We start from the raw sequence: 18,085 nt of genomic DNA, 5'->3' as shown, positions 1-18,085 counted from the left end.
ATTATTTGAGTGCTTGAAAAGTGCTTAAAAGGTGCTTATTTTTTGTTGAATAATTTGGCTACGCACCCTGTAAATGTCCACAAGTATTTAAGGAAGCTATAAGAATAGTATTAGAAGAAATTTTTTCAAATTAACGTAGTGAATGAAACTGTGGTTTAACGGCGCAATGTAAAAGAAAAAAAATTATAATAAACGTTTATTTTGGTTTTAATTTTAAAATACTTAATAAATAATTAGGTCTTCATTCATTTCAAAACTTAAGGACTATCATTATCATTGTTTTAGCCAGAATTAAAAACATAAAATAATCGGACTACAGGATTAGATTTTTGTCTAATATTAGCTCTGATTTATCCTAACAGAATCCATAATAAAAGATATTGGAGAATGTTGCTTCAAAGCCGAAGTTTCTTTAATGTTCCAACAGAAAAAAATCTTTAAAAAAGAAACCGGAGAAAATTTGAAACTGTTCAAAATGCTTTTTGAGCCATTTGCTTATCTAGAACCATTTGCTTATCTAGAAGTATTGTCTAAAGTTTTAATTTCGAATAGGAAACCTACAGAAATCCTTCGGAATGAATCGAGAAATTTTTTGTTAAGAAATAGGCTTACAAAGTATGCTAAACACCTTCAAACTGTTTAGTGAATTCATTTTATTTAGAAAATAACTCATGTCATCTACAAACGTGTAATGTTCTACCAAAATATGATGGTCACAGTGGGATTTGGTCTTCAAAATAATTAAAAAGTTTCTACTCAAAAATCTTCAAAGCTTACGAAATATGGTTTTTGAAAAAAATTGCATATTTAAGAAAATCTTAAAATGAGTTTTACTGATGCCCCTGAACTTGTTTCATCATAAAATCCTACTTAAATCGTTTAGTTTATTTATCTGTTCAAGTTACGCGTTTAACAATGAATTTAATACAAAAGTTATGATGCATTAAGAACAATTTTTCTTTCTTTAAATACTAGAATATCAGTCACGAAATTTTCTATGAAATACCTTCAATTGAAAACGTATAGTAATTTTGTAAAGAAAAAAAATTAATCTTAAATTTATGAAAATTCTAGTCAATTTCTAATATGCACTGCCGAAAATTTTGTATCTTTTTAGAGGTAAATTCATTATGCATCAACATGCAATACTCAAAAACTCTTAATAATTAAAGATTTTACTTTGATCCGTAATGTGTTTTTAACTTAAATGAAAATTATTTTTAAAGCATACAAACTAAAATTCAGAATTATATTATTCCCTTAGATTTATTTAAATTAAATTCATAATTGAAAGATTGCAACTCAAGAAGAAGTGAAGTAATTAAGCCCAATCATGTGACATAAATCTGATTTAATTGGATACATTTAAGTGACGTCAAGTGTGTGTCAAACATGAATGACTTTCGAATCGACAAATGACGTGATTTACCTACGATACTTGCAAACATCCAATTGTGCATTTTCTGAAAATTCTTTATTTAATATTTATTTTTTTAGGCTAAAGATTTGGATGTGGAATACAACAGTGCCATCCGTTATGAGATCATACGCAAACCGTTTATTTAATATTTATTTCTTTAGGCTAAAGATTTGGATGTGGGATACAACAGTGCCATTCGTTATGAGATCATACGCAAACCGGAAGATGCATCCACCAAATTCCACATTGATCCTGTATCTGGCGTAGTTCGGTCAATGATAACATTTGCCCTCGATGGTGGCCGAATTTATGGATTTGATGTGAAAGCAACAGATCGTGAAGGAAGTGAAAATGGACATTCAGCAGTTGCTAATGTTTTTGTAAGTATTTCCATTATTATTTTAAAGTTTTGTTAAGGATGCAGCGTGATTGTTTTATAACTGATTCCACCAATGTAATTTAATTTATTGAAATCGTTTATATGCTTGCTGGATATTTGTAAGCATTTAACAGAAATTGATTTTCTTTATGATAACAGAAATACGTGAAGTTATGGATAGTATAGAAATTAAATATTTTATGGAATATTTAGATATAAGGCAAACTAGTAGAAAAAGAAATTCATCATTAGTTTATAATTTATATCTAAAAGCAGATTTTTTTTATCCAACCATCAGAAGTGCTAAAATATGAAAACTTTTCATTGAGTACCATTCAACAAACCAAATCAATTTGTTAAACAGAAAGCTTAGTTTGATAGTGCATTTACAAAGACATCAGTGACTGACGAAAAATTTAAACACCAGGACATTACTGTCAAAAACACTCCATGCACACTCACTGAAAAACTCAAATTGTAGAACTTGTAGCCATTTTCGGGCTTAAAGGAATGAACTTCAAGGTATTGAGATTCTTAGTTTGAAGGCCACTGGGCAACGTTTATTTCTTTTGGGCTATTTTCGGTGAGGTCTTTTGATTTTTTTTAGCTGATTCATAAAATATCTAGGTATTTTATATCATTTAATATTTGCTTTTATCATACAGATAAAAAACTGCTTATCATTCAAGAATTAAATAACTTAGCTGTCAATTTATAAATTTTTTCAGTAATATTTTTTCTTTGTGTTAACAAAATGTAAACTTAAAGAGTTATTTTTGAAGTTAAAACAATGTGATTTGAAAATGTTTTACCACTATGACACAAGAATGATTCAAATACATAAAAAAACATAGGTCATTCGATTATGCATTTAGTACTAATTAAATTGAAGAAAAGTTTGCTAACATTTGTTTCTAACATTTATTATGCTACTTTAAGTACTATAATTTTCAGCTAGGAATAAGCGGTTGTCAGTATTAATATTTAGATTTAATTTTGTTGAAGTGACCATCCCATTAAATTCAAAATTTTCAAAACTTTCTGTACGTCACTTTAAAGTCTTTACGCTCATCATGCTACGCATGTACAAGTGAAAGGACAGTTATAAATATGCTGCTTAAATTCTTCGAGTATATGCTCAGACCCATAAATTTCCTTTTTCAACAATACGTTAGGTTTGTTCTAACTGACTGCGTTACAGAAGCGCATAATTAGTTTTTGAAAAGATATATTTATTTATCACTCCAAGAAATTCCTTTTGGGACCTAAAAATCCTTCGTAATATAAGAAATCCCTTCCTAATATCATAGTTCCTCGTCTCTTCTGGACATTAAAAAAAATACTCTGTACTGAATTAATCTTTTGTATAACGAAATATTTAAAATTTTTCATGTTATTTTACTTATCTATCAAATATGTTAAGTTCATTTTTTTTATAATATATTATGAAACTTTAGTTATATATTATCTTTATTTTAGGTGTATGTATTACCCGAAACGAAATTGGTACTATTTGTTGCTGGAAGAACGCCGCTAGCAATTGAGCAACATGTTGAAAAGATATTGAGGTACTTTTTCTTTGGTATTCGCTTTTAGTTCATCTTATTCATTACTAGGGCTGACAAAAGCGCAAAAAATTTTGCCAGAGATTGAAAATATTTTACTTTTTAAATAAACTCAACAAGTTAGACTCTTATGATAAGTTAAAAATAATAATAATTATTTTTTTAGAAAAACATCTTTACCTAATTGGAATTTTTTCTTTTCAGTTACTTGAGCAATTTAACTGGTTACGATGTTAAAATGGCGAAATTAGAACCACATCACGAAGGAGAATATGAAGATAGAGAAAGGTACCGTTTTTGTTTTAAAACTTAAAAAAAATGCATAGAGAAATTCAGCACATTATTGTAACGGGAACTGATAAAAAAAGTATTCAATAAAATATTTTTCATTTTTGCAGTACCGACCTCTTCTTATACGCTGTACATCGAGACACCAATGATATTGTTGATACTGAAACTCTGCTGAAGTGAGTATTCTTAAAAGTACTGAAAATAGCAGTATAAAGAAAAATTATTTGATTGAAAACTTAATTCACTTCAAAAATATATAAATAGAAAACAATACCCGAATCATTCCAAGTGCTTCAAAAATAGGTGCCCAGATTCCAGGACGTGAATGAGAAGAACAAAAGTGATTTGAAATAAAAAACGTAAATGTGCAGAACGAAAAAGGAAAATATAAAGGTGAGAAACAAAACTAGAGAAATCACAGTAGCTGAGAGAGAGAAAAAAGATGAAAAACAAAAGAAGAAAGACCAGATTGGCAGAGAGGTGCAATTCAGGGTAAAATGCATTTTTGCGTGCTATATGGAAGAACTAATGTCGTTAACAACACGGAAATCCCATGAATGGAAAATGATTCCAGGGAATCAAGATGAGCTGATGTGAGTGTGGTGGAAACGATTTTTAAATTGTCGAAATTGAATTTATGCCTAATATTCCAACAATGCCCTGCAATAGATGATTTATCGAATTCTTGATAATGGACATATCGTGTTCATTAAGTCTAAATTTTTAAGGGCGTCTAGTTTGTCTGATTTTTGAGGCACTTGAAACATTGGTTTTTATATATTTTTGAAGTGAATGAAGTTTTTAATCAGGTAATATCTTATTGATTTAGTTTCTGTGATTATTTATTTAAGTAAGAAAATTTTTTGGTAAATACACTTATTTTTATTATGTATTATTAACAAATTTTTTCCCATTTTCACAGTTCTCTGGAGCAGCGTTCTGAATTAATAGTTTCAAATTTGGACAACTTTAATATTCAGAGAATACAAGGTGTTTCTGTTCAAGAAAAGATAAGCCAAATGGGAACAACGGAAATCGCAATCATTGCATTGAGCAGTGTTATTTTCCTTGGAGCAGTACTAGGAATCGCTCTTCTTTGTTCATCTTGCAAGAAAAGGTAAATGACTAAAACTATTTATGCATATCTTACGACTAAACTGAACATTCTGCATTGTATATAACGGTGAAAATTAAACTGCGAAGTAAGAAATTATTGGATATTTCACACCTGAATGAATAGGCAATGAATGCAAAACTGAATGACAAAGTATAAAATATGAAAAAAAAAAAACGAAAAAATATAACTCGATTACAATAAGAAACAAAATTTAAATTAAACAAAAAAACGCATTTAGCAGGGGCAAATGCAATCGCCAAGGGCAGACTTTTCAAGAACTCTTTATAAAAACCTTTCATTCAAAATCTTAACTGTCCAGACACCGGACACGACACTTTAGGGACGTGAAGATACCTCCAGACAAGACCACCAGATTCTACCTTATTGCCCAATTAACGCCAAAACACCTTTTCATCTGCCAGGTTATTCTAGATTAATTGTTTAAACTCGTCTCACCACCAGAGGACATCTTATACAGTCGTTGGGCGCAAAAACTTACAAAACTCTTCCTCCAAATTTTTGTACGTTTTAGCACTCTCATAGACAAGACAATAACAGCAAAAACAAAAAATTACATCGAGCGTTTTGAGTCAATTTGTAATCTAGTAGTGTTGTACTTTGCTAATTAATTTAATTTGTTAAGCGATTTCGGAGAAAAACAAAATATTTCTTACATGCGTTTGAACAATAAATATTATTGCGGTGTTTTTTTATATTTAAATTTAGTCAAGACAAAAAAACTAAATGTTAGTACACATTTTCACAAACTACTTCAGAATAAAGCTAAGAACGCGAAAAGTGCACAAATAATATCACAAAAGGCACAAATAATGTCCTTTTCAGTTCTGTCATGATGACCTTTTTTCAGTATCAAAATACAGAATGTATTTTTATCAATAAATGAAATTATTTATTTCTAAATATTCGATTCACTTAATTCAAATTTATTTTATGAACTTTTAGAAACAGTATATTTCAATACCATTTTTATTTATTTCTTATAAGTTAACTTATAATTTTATTACTTAGAAATTTTATATTCAATTGAATTTAAATTTATAATACTATTAAGAATATCAGAACAAATTTTCTCCAACTATTTCAGAATAAAGCTAAATAGTGCGAAAAGTGCACAAATAATATCTATATTTCAATTTTATGATGAAGAACCTGTTTTAGTGCTAAAAAACTAGATATATTTCCCCCATTTAAATGAAATAATTCTTTTAAATGATATAATTTTGTTTTATGGATTTCCAGGGAAAAATTCAAATACCTTTTTATATAAATCAAATGAATATGAAATTGATTCCACCGATGTGAATTTCGTCAATAGTTTTTCACTTACAATATTTACTTGCTTTTTTAAATTTCAGATATTCCTTGAAACGAATTATTGCAATAAATCAGCGATAATGATAAGGAAATTTTTATTTGTAGTTTTCTCAAGAGTTTTTACTATTCTTCTACCAAAAATTCTATTTTTCGATAATATAGTATGAAACAACTTTATTAATTCATGTTGCGAAAAGTGAAAATTATATATTAGTTGTTCGATTGAAAATGTCAGAATTCTATGATTAGGAAATCGATGCTAACTTTGTGTCTAGACTTTTAATGGAAGTAAAATTCCTAAAATTTCGTAGATCTGGTTTTAGATGACGGTAATTAAGTTATTGAAAAATGGCTTAAAACAAAGAATTCTTTTGTGGTAATTGATTTATTTTAGAAGGATCTTTTGAGTATGAGCCATTAATCCAGTGCCTTTTTTCTTTTCTTTACGACTAATTTCGATAGTTATCTTTAAAAATAGTTTTTGTTCAATCTAACTTATTACAAAATAGTTTTTTTGGTTAAAATGCTTAAAAGTGTTGCAATATTAAAGTAAAGAACTGTTTTTTTCCCCAGATGCACACTTATATTTACTTAGGTTAGAATAAGAATTTAGTAGTTTGTTGGAGTAATGATGAGTTAAATGAATTGAAACTTGATTTAAATTTTAAATTAAATTTATTGACAAAATTGTTTTTAGTATGATCTTATGCTTTGATTAAATTTTATATCATTTGATGCAAGTAAATAGAAGAAATTGTTAGACATTTTTTAAAAGAAAATAATATGTACCATAAATATTTCTTATGTACGTCTATTCAATTCTCGAAAATTTGAGTCTAATAATAACTTGAAATCTTGAAATTGAAAAATAAAGAAAAATTTAAATTTGAAATATTATTTTATTACTTAAAAACAAGACTATTAAACATTATTTCATATTGCGAAAAATGTTAATAAGAAAATATCGATGTTAATAAGAAAACAAGATATGATTTAGTTTTGTTATATAAGGAGTAACTGAATGATATATTAACTGAATAATATAAGCGTATCAATAAAGTGCAAATATAACTGCGCAATATTTAAAATATGCGCAAAATTTAAATTTAAAAAAATAATTGCATTTAGACTTAGATTCCTTTTATTTTTTTCCAAATGCGGCATAAAATCAAAGACAAACTAAAGTATTGCAACTTTCATATAAAATAAACAAAATTTTATTAGTTATTAAGCGTATTATTATCAGTTAAATCAAAAACAATATTTAAGTCCATTTTTGTTATTGTACATACCTCAAAAAATTTGGTAAAATCTCACAAAAAAGTTTAAATTATTCATTAATTTCTCGAAACTTAACGCACATAACTGAATGGAAGAAGTTTTGAAGTTTTAACTGAATTACAAAATACAGTTTAATTTTTAATACTTTTTTTTTCTTTACAGATGCATACAAATGTGCCATATACGAAAAAAAATGTTACAAAAAAGTGGACTTTACTTTTTTTAAATTTCTAACAAGATCAATGGTAGAAAAAATAGTTTCTTTAAAAGATTCCATTAGTTAACCCAATTTTAATATAAGTAAAAACTTACAGATATCACAAAAATGATTTGCAATTTTTAGTTTTATTTTAATGACGTTTTTTAATTGTAGGAAAGTCCGACGAAGACACACTTCCTGGGAGCAGCAGCGGTTGTATAATATCAAAAATCCACTTATGGGAAAAACGTTAGGTAATCCATACGGTAGTCGAAGTACGCCGAATGGTACAGTTGACAACATCAAAGCTGCTTACGCAAACGGAGACCTTTCAGTGTAAGTTTTATTATCCATAAAGCATTTCCTTCCTTTTTTATTCCTATATATGCTACGCTTTTAATATACTGTCGTAGAAAAAACTGTAAGATTATTGAGGTTTATTCTGTAGCTTGAGTACGATTTCCTGTGGTAAGAACTGTGTGTCTAACAGCACTTAACTTTTTCCTATAGCGTTTTAGGGAATTGAAATTAACTCGAATATAATGCTTCCGGTGGTTAGGGAGCGTGTTGCGGAGGCCAGGTGCTTATTACCATATTCTATTATAAATATGTCAGAGTGAATCGTCTTTCAGTATTATAGTTCATGATTCTATAATACGGAAAAATACTTTTGGCATATTTTTATTTATTGTTGATTATTTCAATCCCTCATAAAATAAATTCTGCTATAAATGCAGAAAAAAAAACTTCAATAATAAAGCTTTTCAACATTTATTTTTTAGTTTAAAATGATGAATAGTGCATGTCACCCTTATATATATGTATTTTATTATACATAGAAATATAGCTAAGAACAAGAAAGATAGTAAGAAATTAAAATATTAATATCAGAATTTATCGCAATTTTATTTAGCAAAAGATATTTTTTTCTTCATTAACAAACGACATCTTTAGCGAATCAACATTTCATGGAACTGCAATAAAACAAATGGCTAAACAATTATGGAAAACTTTATAAATTCAATTTAAAAAGAATGAAAACTCGATAACCTCTTCAATTCTTCAATCTAACTGTTAAGATTTTGCTGTAGCGTGGCTCTAAAATCGTTTGGGCCAGACTACAGCCATTATGGAGCGCAAAGATAAAAATAAAAATGAGTAGTATTTTATATGCTCTAGCATTAGAGTAGAAACTCTTCATATATTTTACTGTCGTTTAAATACTTCAGATTTAATAGAGAAATGTATGTTGAAATAGATGAAGTGAATGTAAGATCATTTGGCACTTTTTCTTATTTGACAGGAATGTATTGGCTTGTTTCTCTGACAAAACTAATAAAATGTAGAATTGACTTTTCTACAGTGACACCAATGGTTCATTTTTAATAAATTACTTATAAGTAATCAATTAACTTTTAGGATTAATAACTAATAAATCTTATATTTCTTGCGGGTTGACTTTAAACACAAATGTTTTTGCATTATTTCAGGCCTGACTACAATGATAGCCTCGATAACCAGTCAATGAAGAGAAATAATAGAAGATCTAGACAACAAATGCCACCAGATGGCGCCTCATCGCTTAATCCTTCAAATGCCAGTCCTAAATTTGAAAAATATAATAAAAACGATAATCAGTGGTATGATATGAGGGATGGAGCGGACTCCATGTAGGTAGATGTCATTTTCATTTTATTTTATTTTGTTTTTCTTATTTTATTTTATTTTGTTTTTCCTATTTGATTTTATTTTGTTTTTCTTATTTGATTTTATTTTTAACTATTTTATTTGCATTTATTATTTTATTTTAAATTCCTAACCTATCTTAACGTTTTTTTTTTTTTTTTTTTTTTTTTTTTTTTGTATAATTTGTTATAAAATTTATGTGCTAAAGTAAAAGAAACTTATAATATTATTAGTAATAAGTATATTTGTAAGACATTAAATATTCCTAAAACATATGATATGAAAATCTGATAGTAATAATAATAATTATGAAAATATATTTCGAAAATTATGCATTTTTAATTCAACATAAGGGTACTGCAACTTTATTAATACGATTATGTAACTCCCTACGTTTTAACATCTAATAGTTACGTAACATATGCCATGAGTACTCACTCATGAATAAAATATTTTTATAAATATAAAGTAATTAGAATATTTTAAAAATAGAGTTTGAGATTCAATTTTCATTAGTTCAAATTGAGTATTATTAAAGGCAACAGTTTAAAATGGGCGGAAAATCAATGATTGATGGCTATAATTTTACTCTCATTTCGATCGCAATGAAATAAACGAGTGATTGTAAGAACTTCAAATTTGATGATTTACTACGAAAACAATTAATGTCAAAATATAATGTTATTTGGTAGTTAAATGATATTATATAAAAGCATTGGACCATGAGAAAGATAATGTAAAATATACTAATCTCAGCAACAACAGAACAAATATTGACTAAGAGGAGAAGATAACAAAGAAATAATATGCATAATTTTTTTTTTTTTCATTTCGAGTTTGTAAACAATTTTAATGAAAGTTTTCGAAAATATTTTGAATTTTTTTATTTAAATTATTTCTAAACTGCTTAGCATTAGCATCTTCTTCACTATTAAAATTTGTTTTAAATAGTTAGCCAAGAACTTATGCTCTATAACGTTTACTCGCAGAATAAGAGAAAATTGTTTTTGTCATTCACAATAATCTTGATTCAAGAGTTTCTTTAAATAGTTTTCAACTGCATAAATTTATTTTATAATTAACTTGTATCAACAATTTTGCGCAAACTTTAATTTAAATATCGAGACATACTTAAGCGATGTCTGGTTTTTGAATTTGCACAACGGATCATAAATATAGTAACAACGTATCTAAATCCCTTTTCCTAATCTACAATGATAATACTTCATTCACAGAAGCTTTTTCATTGTTTTTAAACATTTGATGAAGCAGAACAAGGGATTACTTAACTTTTATCTGAAATTTAAATAGTAATGTTATTTGAACAGTCAAAGAAACAAATTTGGAGAAAGTCAAAAAAAGTCAGTTTACCCTTTTGCGATAGTGCAACAAAGATTAAATATTCTGTCAAATATCTCAGGGATTTTGTTCTGTTTCTAAGAAGAAGGGAAAGTTTATGTTAGAGTTCGCTTTTAAATCGAAATAAAGGAAAACTGGCTTAACGGTTCAATGAATATATTTTATTTCTCACCTTTGTTAACTATTTAAATCACTTGCTTAATTCATGAATGAACTTCCCAAACCAAATTTAAGTTTCGAAGTTAGAACGAGGAAATTAAAATTAAAGGAAAGGGTTTAGTAATATGTGTTGCGTATGTAATGTATTCTGTTTTAACCAGTCACATTAAATGTTTTATTAAAGTTTCTGGCAAAGAATTAATTTTGTGAATTTAATAACCTTACTTCAAACTTCAATACTTTTGTACTAATTATTTAAATACGGTTCATTTTCTATCATTTAAAATTTTTTTCATTGAAATGAATAATAATTTTAATATCAATAATAACGAAGCTTATTATGCTAATTAAAGCTACCACATTGTAAAAAATTCCTGATCAAATTACAGTATTAAGTACCGGCACCTTTGGATGAATCATCGGTAATATCCATTTTTAGCGTAATGTACTGTAATTTGTACAGTAATACCTATTTAATTAGAGGGATTCAGTGATTTTGCGGTAATTATTACTTGTAAAATAATGGTATATCAGATTTTTTATTTTATGTCCCGGTTAAAATAGATTCCGGGATAATGTACCGGCAACCTGAGTGTCGGTACATTTTACCGTAATTTGATCTAGAAATTTTTACAGTGAAGAAGTAGAATTATACCTAGGCAATAAAGTTTTAACTTTTATTATTTATAAACGATCGGAGAGTATTCAAGAAAACTACTATCATTTGAATTAATAATTTATAATAAATTTTTTTCGAATACTAATATTATTTGTATTAATAATGGTAATAACTCTTTCTAGATATATTATTAAAATTTTTAGATGACGAAATCTTTCATTTTATAAAATAATTAATATTGAAACATTTATGAATACTTTTAATTCTGTCTTTATAAATCCATTCCTTTTATAAGTAAATAGATATTTTAATATTTACGACGTGTGTTTGTCTGTGTGTGTATGCACTCATGAACTAACAATTTCTTACATGGACGATACAATATCTATACACGATACGAATTTGTGATTTTACACTTATATCGCTATAGCATGTTTCATCACGTCGATTGGGCTCATACAAAAATAGAAATTCGGTTCAAAAATAAGAATAAAATAAAGAAAATTATATGATTTTTTAAATTCAAGTAAGTAATACATTTTCTTTTTTACACTGCTTTATATCAATAAGGGAAATGTCATTATTGAAAGGAGAGGAGATGTTTTTCAATAATGAACAATTGTTCCAAATTGTTCTGCTATTAGTACTTTTTGCTTTAGGGATAAGGCTCAATATGAATGGGCTATTGGGAAGAAAGATAACATACTTTAAAATTATTATTCTTCAGTATAGATATATATGTGTTAATGCTTCATAAACTATTTTCTATTAAAAAAAATATGGTACGATACGAAATGATGATCTTGGTATTGAAAATATAATTATATGAAATTAAAACATTGTTGAAATATTAACATACATTGTTTAAATTTTTTACGTTTTGTTAGGTAGATATGCTTTCTTGTTTGCAGTGTTTTTAAAAAAAATTGCGAGTAATAAAATTATAATAGTGGAAGACTTTTCGGTGGAACTTGCTCGCCTTTGTTTACACGAAGAGGAAAAGCACGGAAGCATCTCATGGTTAGTCCGACGGTAAGGGGATTCTAACCCATGTTTCGTCTACCATTGAAGAAACTTTTAAGTCAGCACTGTGATCGGAGAGGGCAGGGAGAAGAATTCTTTTCAACCTGCCACAGCTGGGATTCGAACTTAGTTTCCCTTATACAGGACTGATTGTGCTCCTGAAAAATCCGGATTTCCGGAATTTTCGCTAACAGTGATCCGGAAGTTTCCGGAGATCGAAGGTCCAGACGTTTCAAAAAATCATTGATCACAGAAGTTTCCGGAAATCAAATTTTTGAAGGTGGAACTTAAAAACACAGTTTATTTTATTTTTTTGTAAAGGAGAGCCAGAGAGATACTTTATAAGCTTATATTCATGATTAATATTCATTTTTTATCAGTAAATAGTGATTATAATCATAAACTCAAAAAAGAAAGACATATTTGTAAATTTTAATTACTTCTCCAGGTCATCATAGGTTTGTGTAAATGGTATAGGTATGTGTAAAATTTTAAATATATTTTAAGTAAACTAAATATTGAGAAAAAGGAAAAAAAAACCTTGTTTAAATTTTTTTTCAATTTAAACATTTTTTTTAAAATTTTTTTTTTAAACTCAAGATATTTGCCGAAATTTTGACTTGGGCTCACAATCACCCCTGCTCATAAGAAGGTGAACTCTCTCTACAATGAGCCATCGCGTCTTATATTAAATTTACTGCAATTGAGATTTTTTTGTTGAGATTTCATGCTGTTTTAAACTGTTTTATATTTCGTTTAAGCAATTCTTTTTTTCTTTCAGTGGCTCGGGATTCTCCGGTGCTTCCAGATTCACAAGTTGGTCCTCCAGAAGGAACACCAATCCAGTCACTGAATTATAACAGAAGCTTTTTACAAATGGACAATCGTCCAATATTTAAAAATATTGCCAATTTCGACTATGCAACACAGAGCTGTGTCACAAACACACATATAGCTTCTACACTATTGTGACATATCCAAGATTTTGGTGTGGACAAAGACAATTTTTGTAGTGCCAGGGCATTCAAAAACTTTTCAAAGCCTAAGATAGTATTTAAAGTACTACATCAGTATACCGCGAGTTGCTCAAGTCTTGATTGTCGATATCAGCTCTATGTTGCTACTGTGGATACCTCAACGACGAAATACGAAAACAGACTCTTACTTAGTGTTTCAAATTTTGTGATATCTACAAAGAAATGTTATTATTATTATTATTAAAAAAAAGATATTGAAGTGTTACTAACCTTGCAGAAAAAAAATAATTTATGTAACTATCTGCTGCAGAAAGCTGAAGCAGATATGCTATATTTTAGGTGATAAAATGCAAATAGATTGCAAAAGAAATCGTAGTGCACAAAGCTATGCTTATTTTTTAAAATAATTTTTGTAAAGAATTGTGTGTTTATACTACTTTTGTTTTCTACTAAACATTCCATTTTTGTCGCTGAGCTGATGTGCTTTCTAATATGTCTTCATGTCTGTTTTTGTTAAACATTGTATGATTGGATAGCGTGTTTTAAAAGAATTGGACATTTTATTATTTCGTTTTCAATTATTTTTTTGAAATATTGAGGTCAGGAAATAATTTTTTTTAATAACAAAACACAGTTTGAATTTTGTTAGAAAGTTATATAAAATTTTTTCACTAGTTTTATGATTAAAAAAATATATTAGAACAATATTTAAAGCAGGAACGTTACTTAATATTTCATGCCTGAAGTAGTTATTTTTTGTACTATTTCCGCATTTTACAGATAACGTAATGGCAAAAACTGTTTATTATTTGAAATTCTACATAACTGCACAATTATTATTTATATTACAAAAAGCGTGGCCGTTACTTATATTTTATTAATATCTCCAAATATTTTCGTGTTTATTTTCTACTTTACTATTTTACAGAGAACTTAGTGAGGGAATCTACTTTCTAATTTACAGAACGATATTTATATTTTTTACGATTTATTTTTCCAATTGTATTTATACATTTCTTGCTAAACTATAACTGTTTAGTTAAAAAAGGCCATTACTTAATACTTTTAGAAAAATTTTTACAGCTTCACTTTATCTGACATACTTTATTTATTGAATATTTTTTCATCTTACGCATACAGTAATCTCTTTTGTTAATAAGTAACTGTTTTTTTGTTAAGGAAATGAAGCAATGTTTGTATCACATCTTTGTACAGTGAGTTTAAATAATTGGAAGAAAGATGCATTTATAGACTAATAGAAATTTGTATATTAAAAGTCTTTTATGACGAAAATGTGTCAAATAAGAAACGTCGTTTGTATATATATTTCTTAGGATAATGAAATAAAATTTTGAATATAATTTTTGTGTTTTTATTTACAAAGCATTTAACTATTGCTAGTATTTACATGAAAAGAAACAAACGAACGTGAAATATTTCTATTACTTGGGATAATATTTGAGCTAGCAGTGTAAGATTAATTTTAATATCAGCAACAACCTTTATTACAATGCTTAATAATGTTTATAAATGATTAGAATATAGAAGCTTGAAACAATGTTACGTTTAACTGTTCTAGTTTAAGCGTTGTGAGAGTCACATTAAGCATGCATAGACAGCCTTTTTATATCAAGATTGAACGACCTTAACAAAACAAGTCTAAAGAAACCCTCTGAAATCGAGAATGAAACATCATCTGCAAACCAAGTGTGGAAAGCGTTCTCAAATAATGATAAATTCAACTTCTCCCTTCTGGAAGTTTATTTCAGATTTTATGACCATCACTGTTACAAGGTTTATTTGCGCAAATTTTTAAATAGTTTATTTAGCACTTTAAAATAATATTTTGTGAACAATAAAGCTTAAAGAGGTTCTCAATATCATTAATTGTAAATAAAACATCTTTTAATTTCCATTTTAATGGGCCTTTTTTCTGAGAGTTTTTCGAATAGGTTGGAATACTATTGAAGAACTCAAGAACTAAATAACTGATGTTCTTTTATAATATGTATGAGATATCGATATTTATAATCAGTAGGTGGATAGAGGGGCTTCTACGACACGGATTTTGTGAATTCAGGTGGATTCCACCAGCTCAACAATAACAAAGGGCTTTTCAGTGCTCTCACCTTATCAGGACTCCTCAGGATTTATCAACTGTAAAAGAAGGTATCTCAATATCATTAATTGTAAATAAAACAGCTTTTAATTTCCATTTGAAAGGGCCTTTTTTCTGAGAGTTTTGTGAATACGTTGGAATACTATTGAAGAACTAAATAACTGATGTTCTTTTATAATATATATGAGATATCGATATTTAGAATCAGTAGGTGGATAGAGGGGCTTCTACGACACGGATTTTGTGAATTCAGGTGGATTCCACCAGCTCAACAATAACAAAGGGCTTTTCAGTGCTCTCACCTTATCAGGACTCCTCAGGATTTATCAACTGTAAAATAAGGTATTATCAGATTGGGAAATTTTATGAAAGAAGAAAAAGTTCATTTTTCTGCTTTGGGGGACTCAGAAAAATTTTCCATTTTAATTTTTTTTGTATGCTTTCTTTTTTTAAAATTACTTTTATTATTTATATTAGAATATTTATTTTAGATATTTTTAATTAATTGCTTTTAAATTTGAAATATAATTTTTTTAACTATCCACTATGTAGAAGTCATTGACCTCAGATATGCAAGGTAAATCATGATATTACTCATTATATACTCGTCATATACTAGTAAATACTAGTATTTTAATTGTAACTGAATACTATTATATCATTCATTTAAAGGTTAGCAAAAATCATGCAGTAATAAATAAAAATAGACATTTTTATTTTAAAAATTCGAAAGCATTAATAATAATTTCGAATACAATTTTGTTTCGATAAGTTTTATTTAATAAAATTTTTTTTTCTAATATTAATGTGTAATTCATAATTGAAATACATTTTATTTAATCAGATGATTACACATTTAAATTTTAGATTCGTTTTTTTTTGTTTTAATATTTGTAACAAAATGTTTATATTTTTTTTTGTAATAACAACAGTTAAAATGTTTTTTGTAATAACAACAGTCAAATTGCACCTTTATCTCATTTGTAATACAGTATTGAATTTTTTTTCAGTGATATCTTATACATTGAATATTGTAAATTCAATTGGAATTTTCTAATGAATGAATTTCAGATTCTTCAATTGAGCAGTATTTGTGAATTCCAAAATATGTCATTTGAAATATTATATTACAACTGCTTTTAACCTCGAGTTGCTTTATTAACCTCACTGTAATATGCATTTAACAACTTATTTCATCAGCAGTATCTTCAGCATTCTCTGTATTCAATCTGTAATTGAAAGATGATATGCTTGATGTCATTATATTAACAGCAGCTGTATAATTAATTCAATTAGAATCGAGACAACACGCACTGTCTTTGATTTGGAGTGAAGCGAGACAATCTGGAACTTGAGAGAATACTTAAGCTCAGTGATATGCAGCTTCAATGATGTTATCGTTGTATTATGTATCGTTGTATTATGTTGTAATGATGTTATCGTTGCATTAAATTTATTCCAAGTAACTGACATATTTCATCAAATTGTGTTATTTAAATTGTTTTTGTATTGTGTAATCAATTATGAATTTTATAGTGCTCTTTAAGTGCTCTTTTAAGTGACACTCCTTTTTAAAAAAAGCGCCCTGTTTCTTAAGAGAAACACGTTCCAGTTTAAAATATTGAAATCTAGTTCAATTTCTGTGTTTTAATGTAAATAAATAAATTATAATAATAAATGAAAAAGCTGAGCTGTAATCCCGTTTGTCAGAACGGAAGCTCGAATTTCGCCATTCGAAGATAAATGGTTACTGATGCATGTTAAATGTTGGATCATAACGCCCTCCATGTTTCCATAACAAATTATTTCTCTGGGGGTACAAAATTGGAGATTGATCGTTCTCTCATTCAGGTAAAAGTTATGATCTGATCAGTGGGTGAATGAATGGATACATGATTTGGTCCTCCCTAGGAAACAGATGTGATGTATATGTGTTGCAGAAGTCGCATTCTTGTTCATAGATGGCGCCACTGGAAAACCAGAACAAACGTACCCCTTTCCTTAATGGCTTACGACAACAACAAATGACATAGTTTATTGAATTAGTTAAGGCCTCAGGACGATTTCTATAGTCAAAATCTATTGCTGAATGTCAAGTTTAATGTCGTACTTTGGTTACATTGTTACTTTACTTTGAAAATAGAATATTTAAAAACCACTTTTGACTGACAGAAGAAATTTATAATGACAAAAAAATATATTATTTGGAAACATACAATCTAAAATAGAGAGATACATCTAATTCAGAGAGTGTACTTTATCTTCTTACGTTGCTGAATTAATAAATTTTACTTATTTATTAATAGTATAATTATAAAATGGAACATTTGAAAGCCTCTTTTTAAAAAAGTAAAACTTATGAGTAACTGAAAATTATAACTCTTAGACATGCTTAATTTAATGCATAATGTCAAGTTTATTGTTGAAATATTTGTTCCTTTATTATCATATAATGAAAAATCGAATGTTTTAAAACCTATTTCTTCAGGAAATGGAATTGAATACTTTAACGTGAAATATATCGTTTAGAGATACATAATGTATTGCAGAATTTCA

At 27.7% G+C, this 18,085-nt stretch overlaps 1 protein-coding gene across 3 annotated transcripts in view; it reads left to right on the top strand.

Annotated features, from left to right (window-relative positions):
- The window catches only part of LOC107436315 (protocadherin Fat 3), a 212,766-nt gene extending 197,995 nt beyond the window's left edge, over positions 1–14,771 (top strand). For 2 of the 3 annotated variants that reach the window (XM_016047974.3, XM_087161177.1), the window contains exons 59-66: positions 1,582–1,800; positions 3,279–3,367; positions 3,569–3,652; positions 3,763–3,831; positions 4,578–4,772; positions 7,762–7,923; positions 9,078–9,257; positions 13,215–14,771. In XM_016047974.3, the coding sequence (XP_015903460.1) occupies positions 1,582–1,800; positions 3,279–3,367; positions 3,569–3,652; positions 3,763–3,831; positions 4,578–4,772; positions 7,762–7,923; positions 9,078–9,257; positions 13,215–13,293 (1,077 nt within the window). In that variant the 3' untranslated portion in view covers positions 13,294–14,771. Of the gene's footprint in view, positions 1–1,581; positions 1,801–3,278; positions 3,368–3,568; positions 3,653–3,762; positions 3,832–4,577; positions 4,773–7,761; positions 7,924–9,077; positions 9,262–13,214 lie in introns of all 3 variants that reach the window. The other variant, XM_087161178.1, reaches the window with a different exon arrangement.
- Positions 14,772–18,085: the final 3,314 nt, after the last annotated feature.

Source organism: Parasteatoda tepidariorum, chromosome 4, assembly GCF_982258835.1.
Source record: "Parasteatoda tepidariorum strain Cologne lab strain chromosome 4, Ptep-v5.0, whole genome shotgun sequence".
In the NCBI taxonomy this organism is placed as follows: domain Eukaryota; kingdom Metazoa; phylum Arthropoda; class Arachnida; order Araneae; family Theridiidae; genus Parasteatoda; species Parasteatoda tepidariorum.
This window is presented reverse-complemented; position numbering and strand designations above follow the sequence as displayed.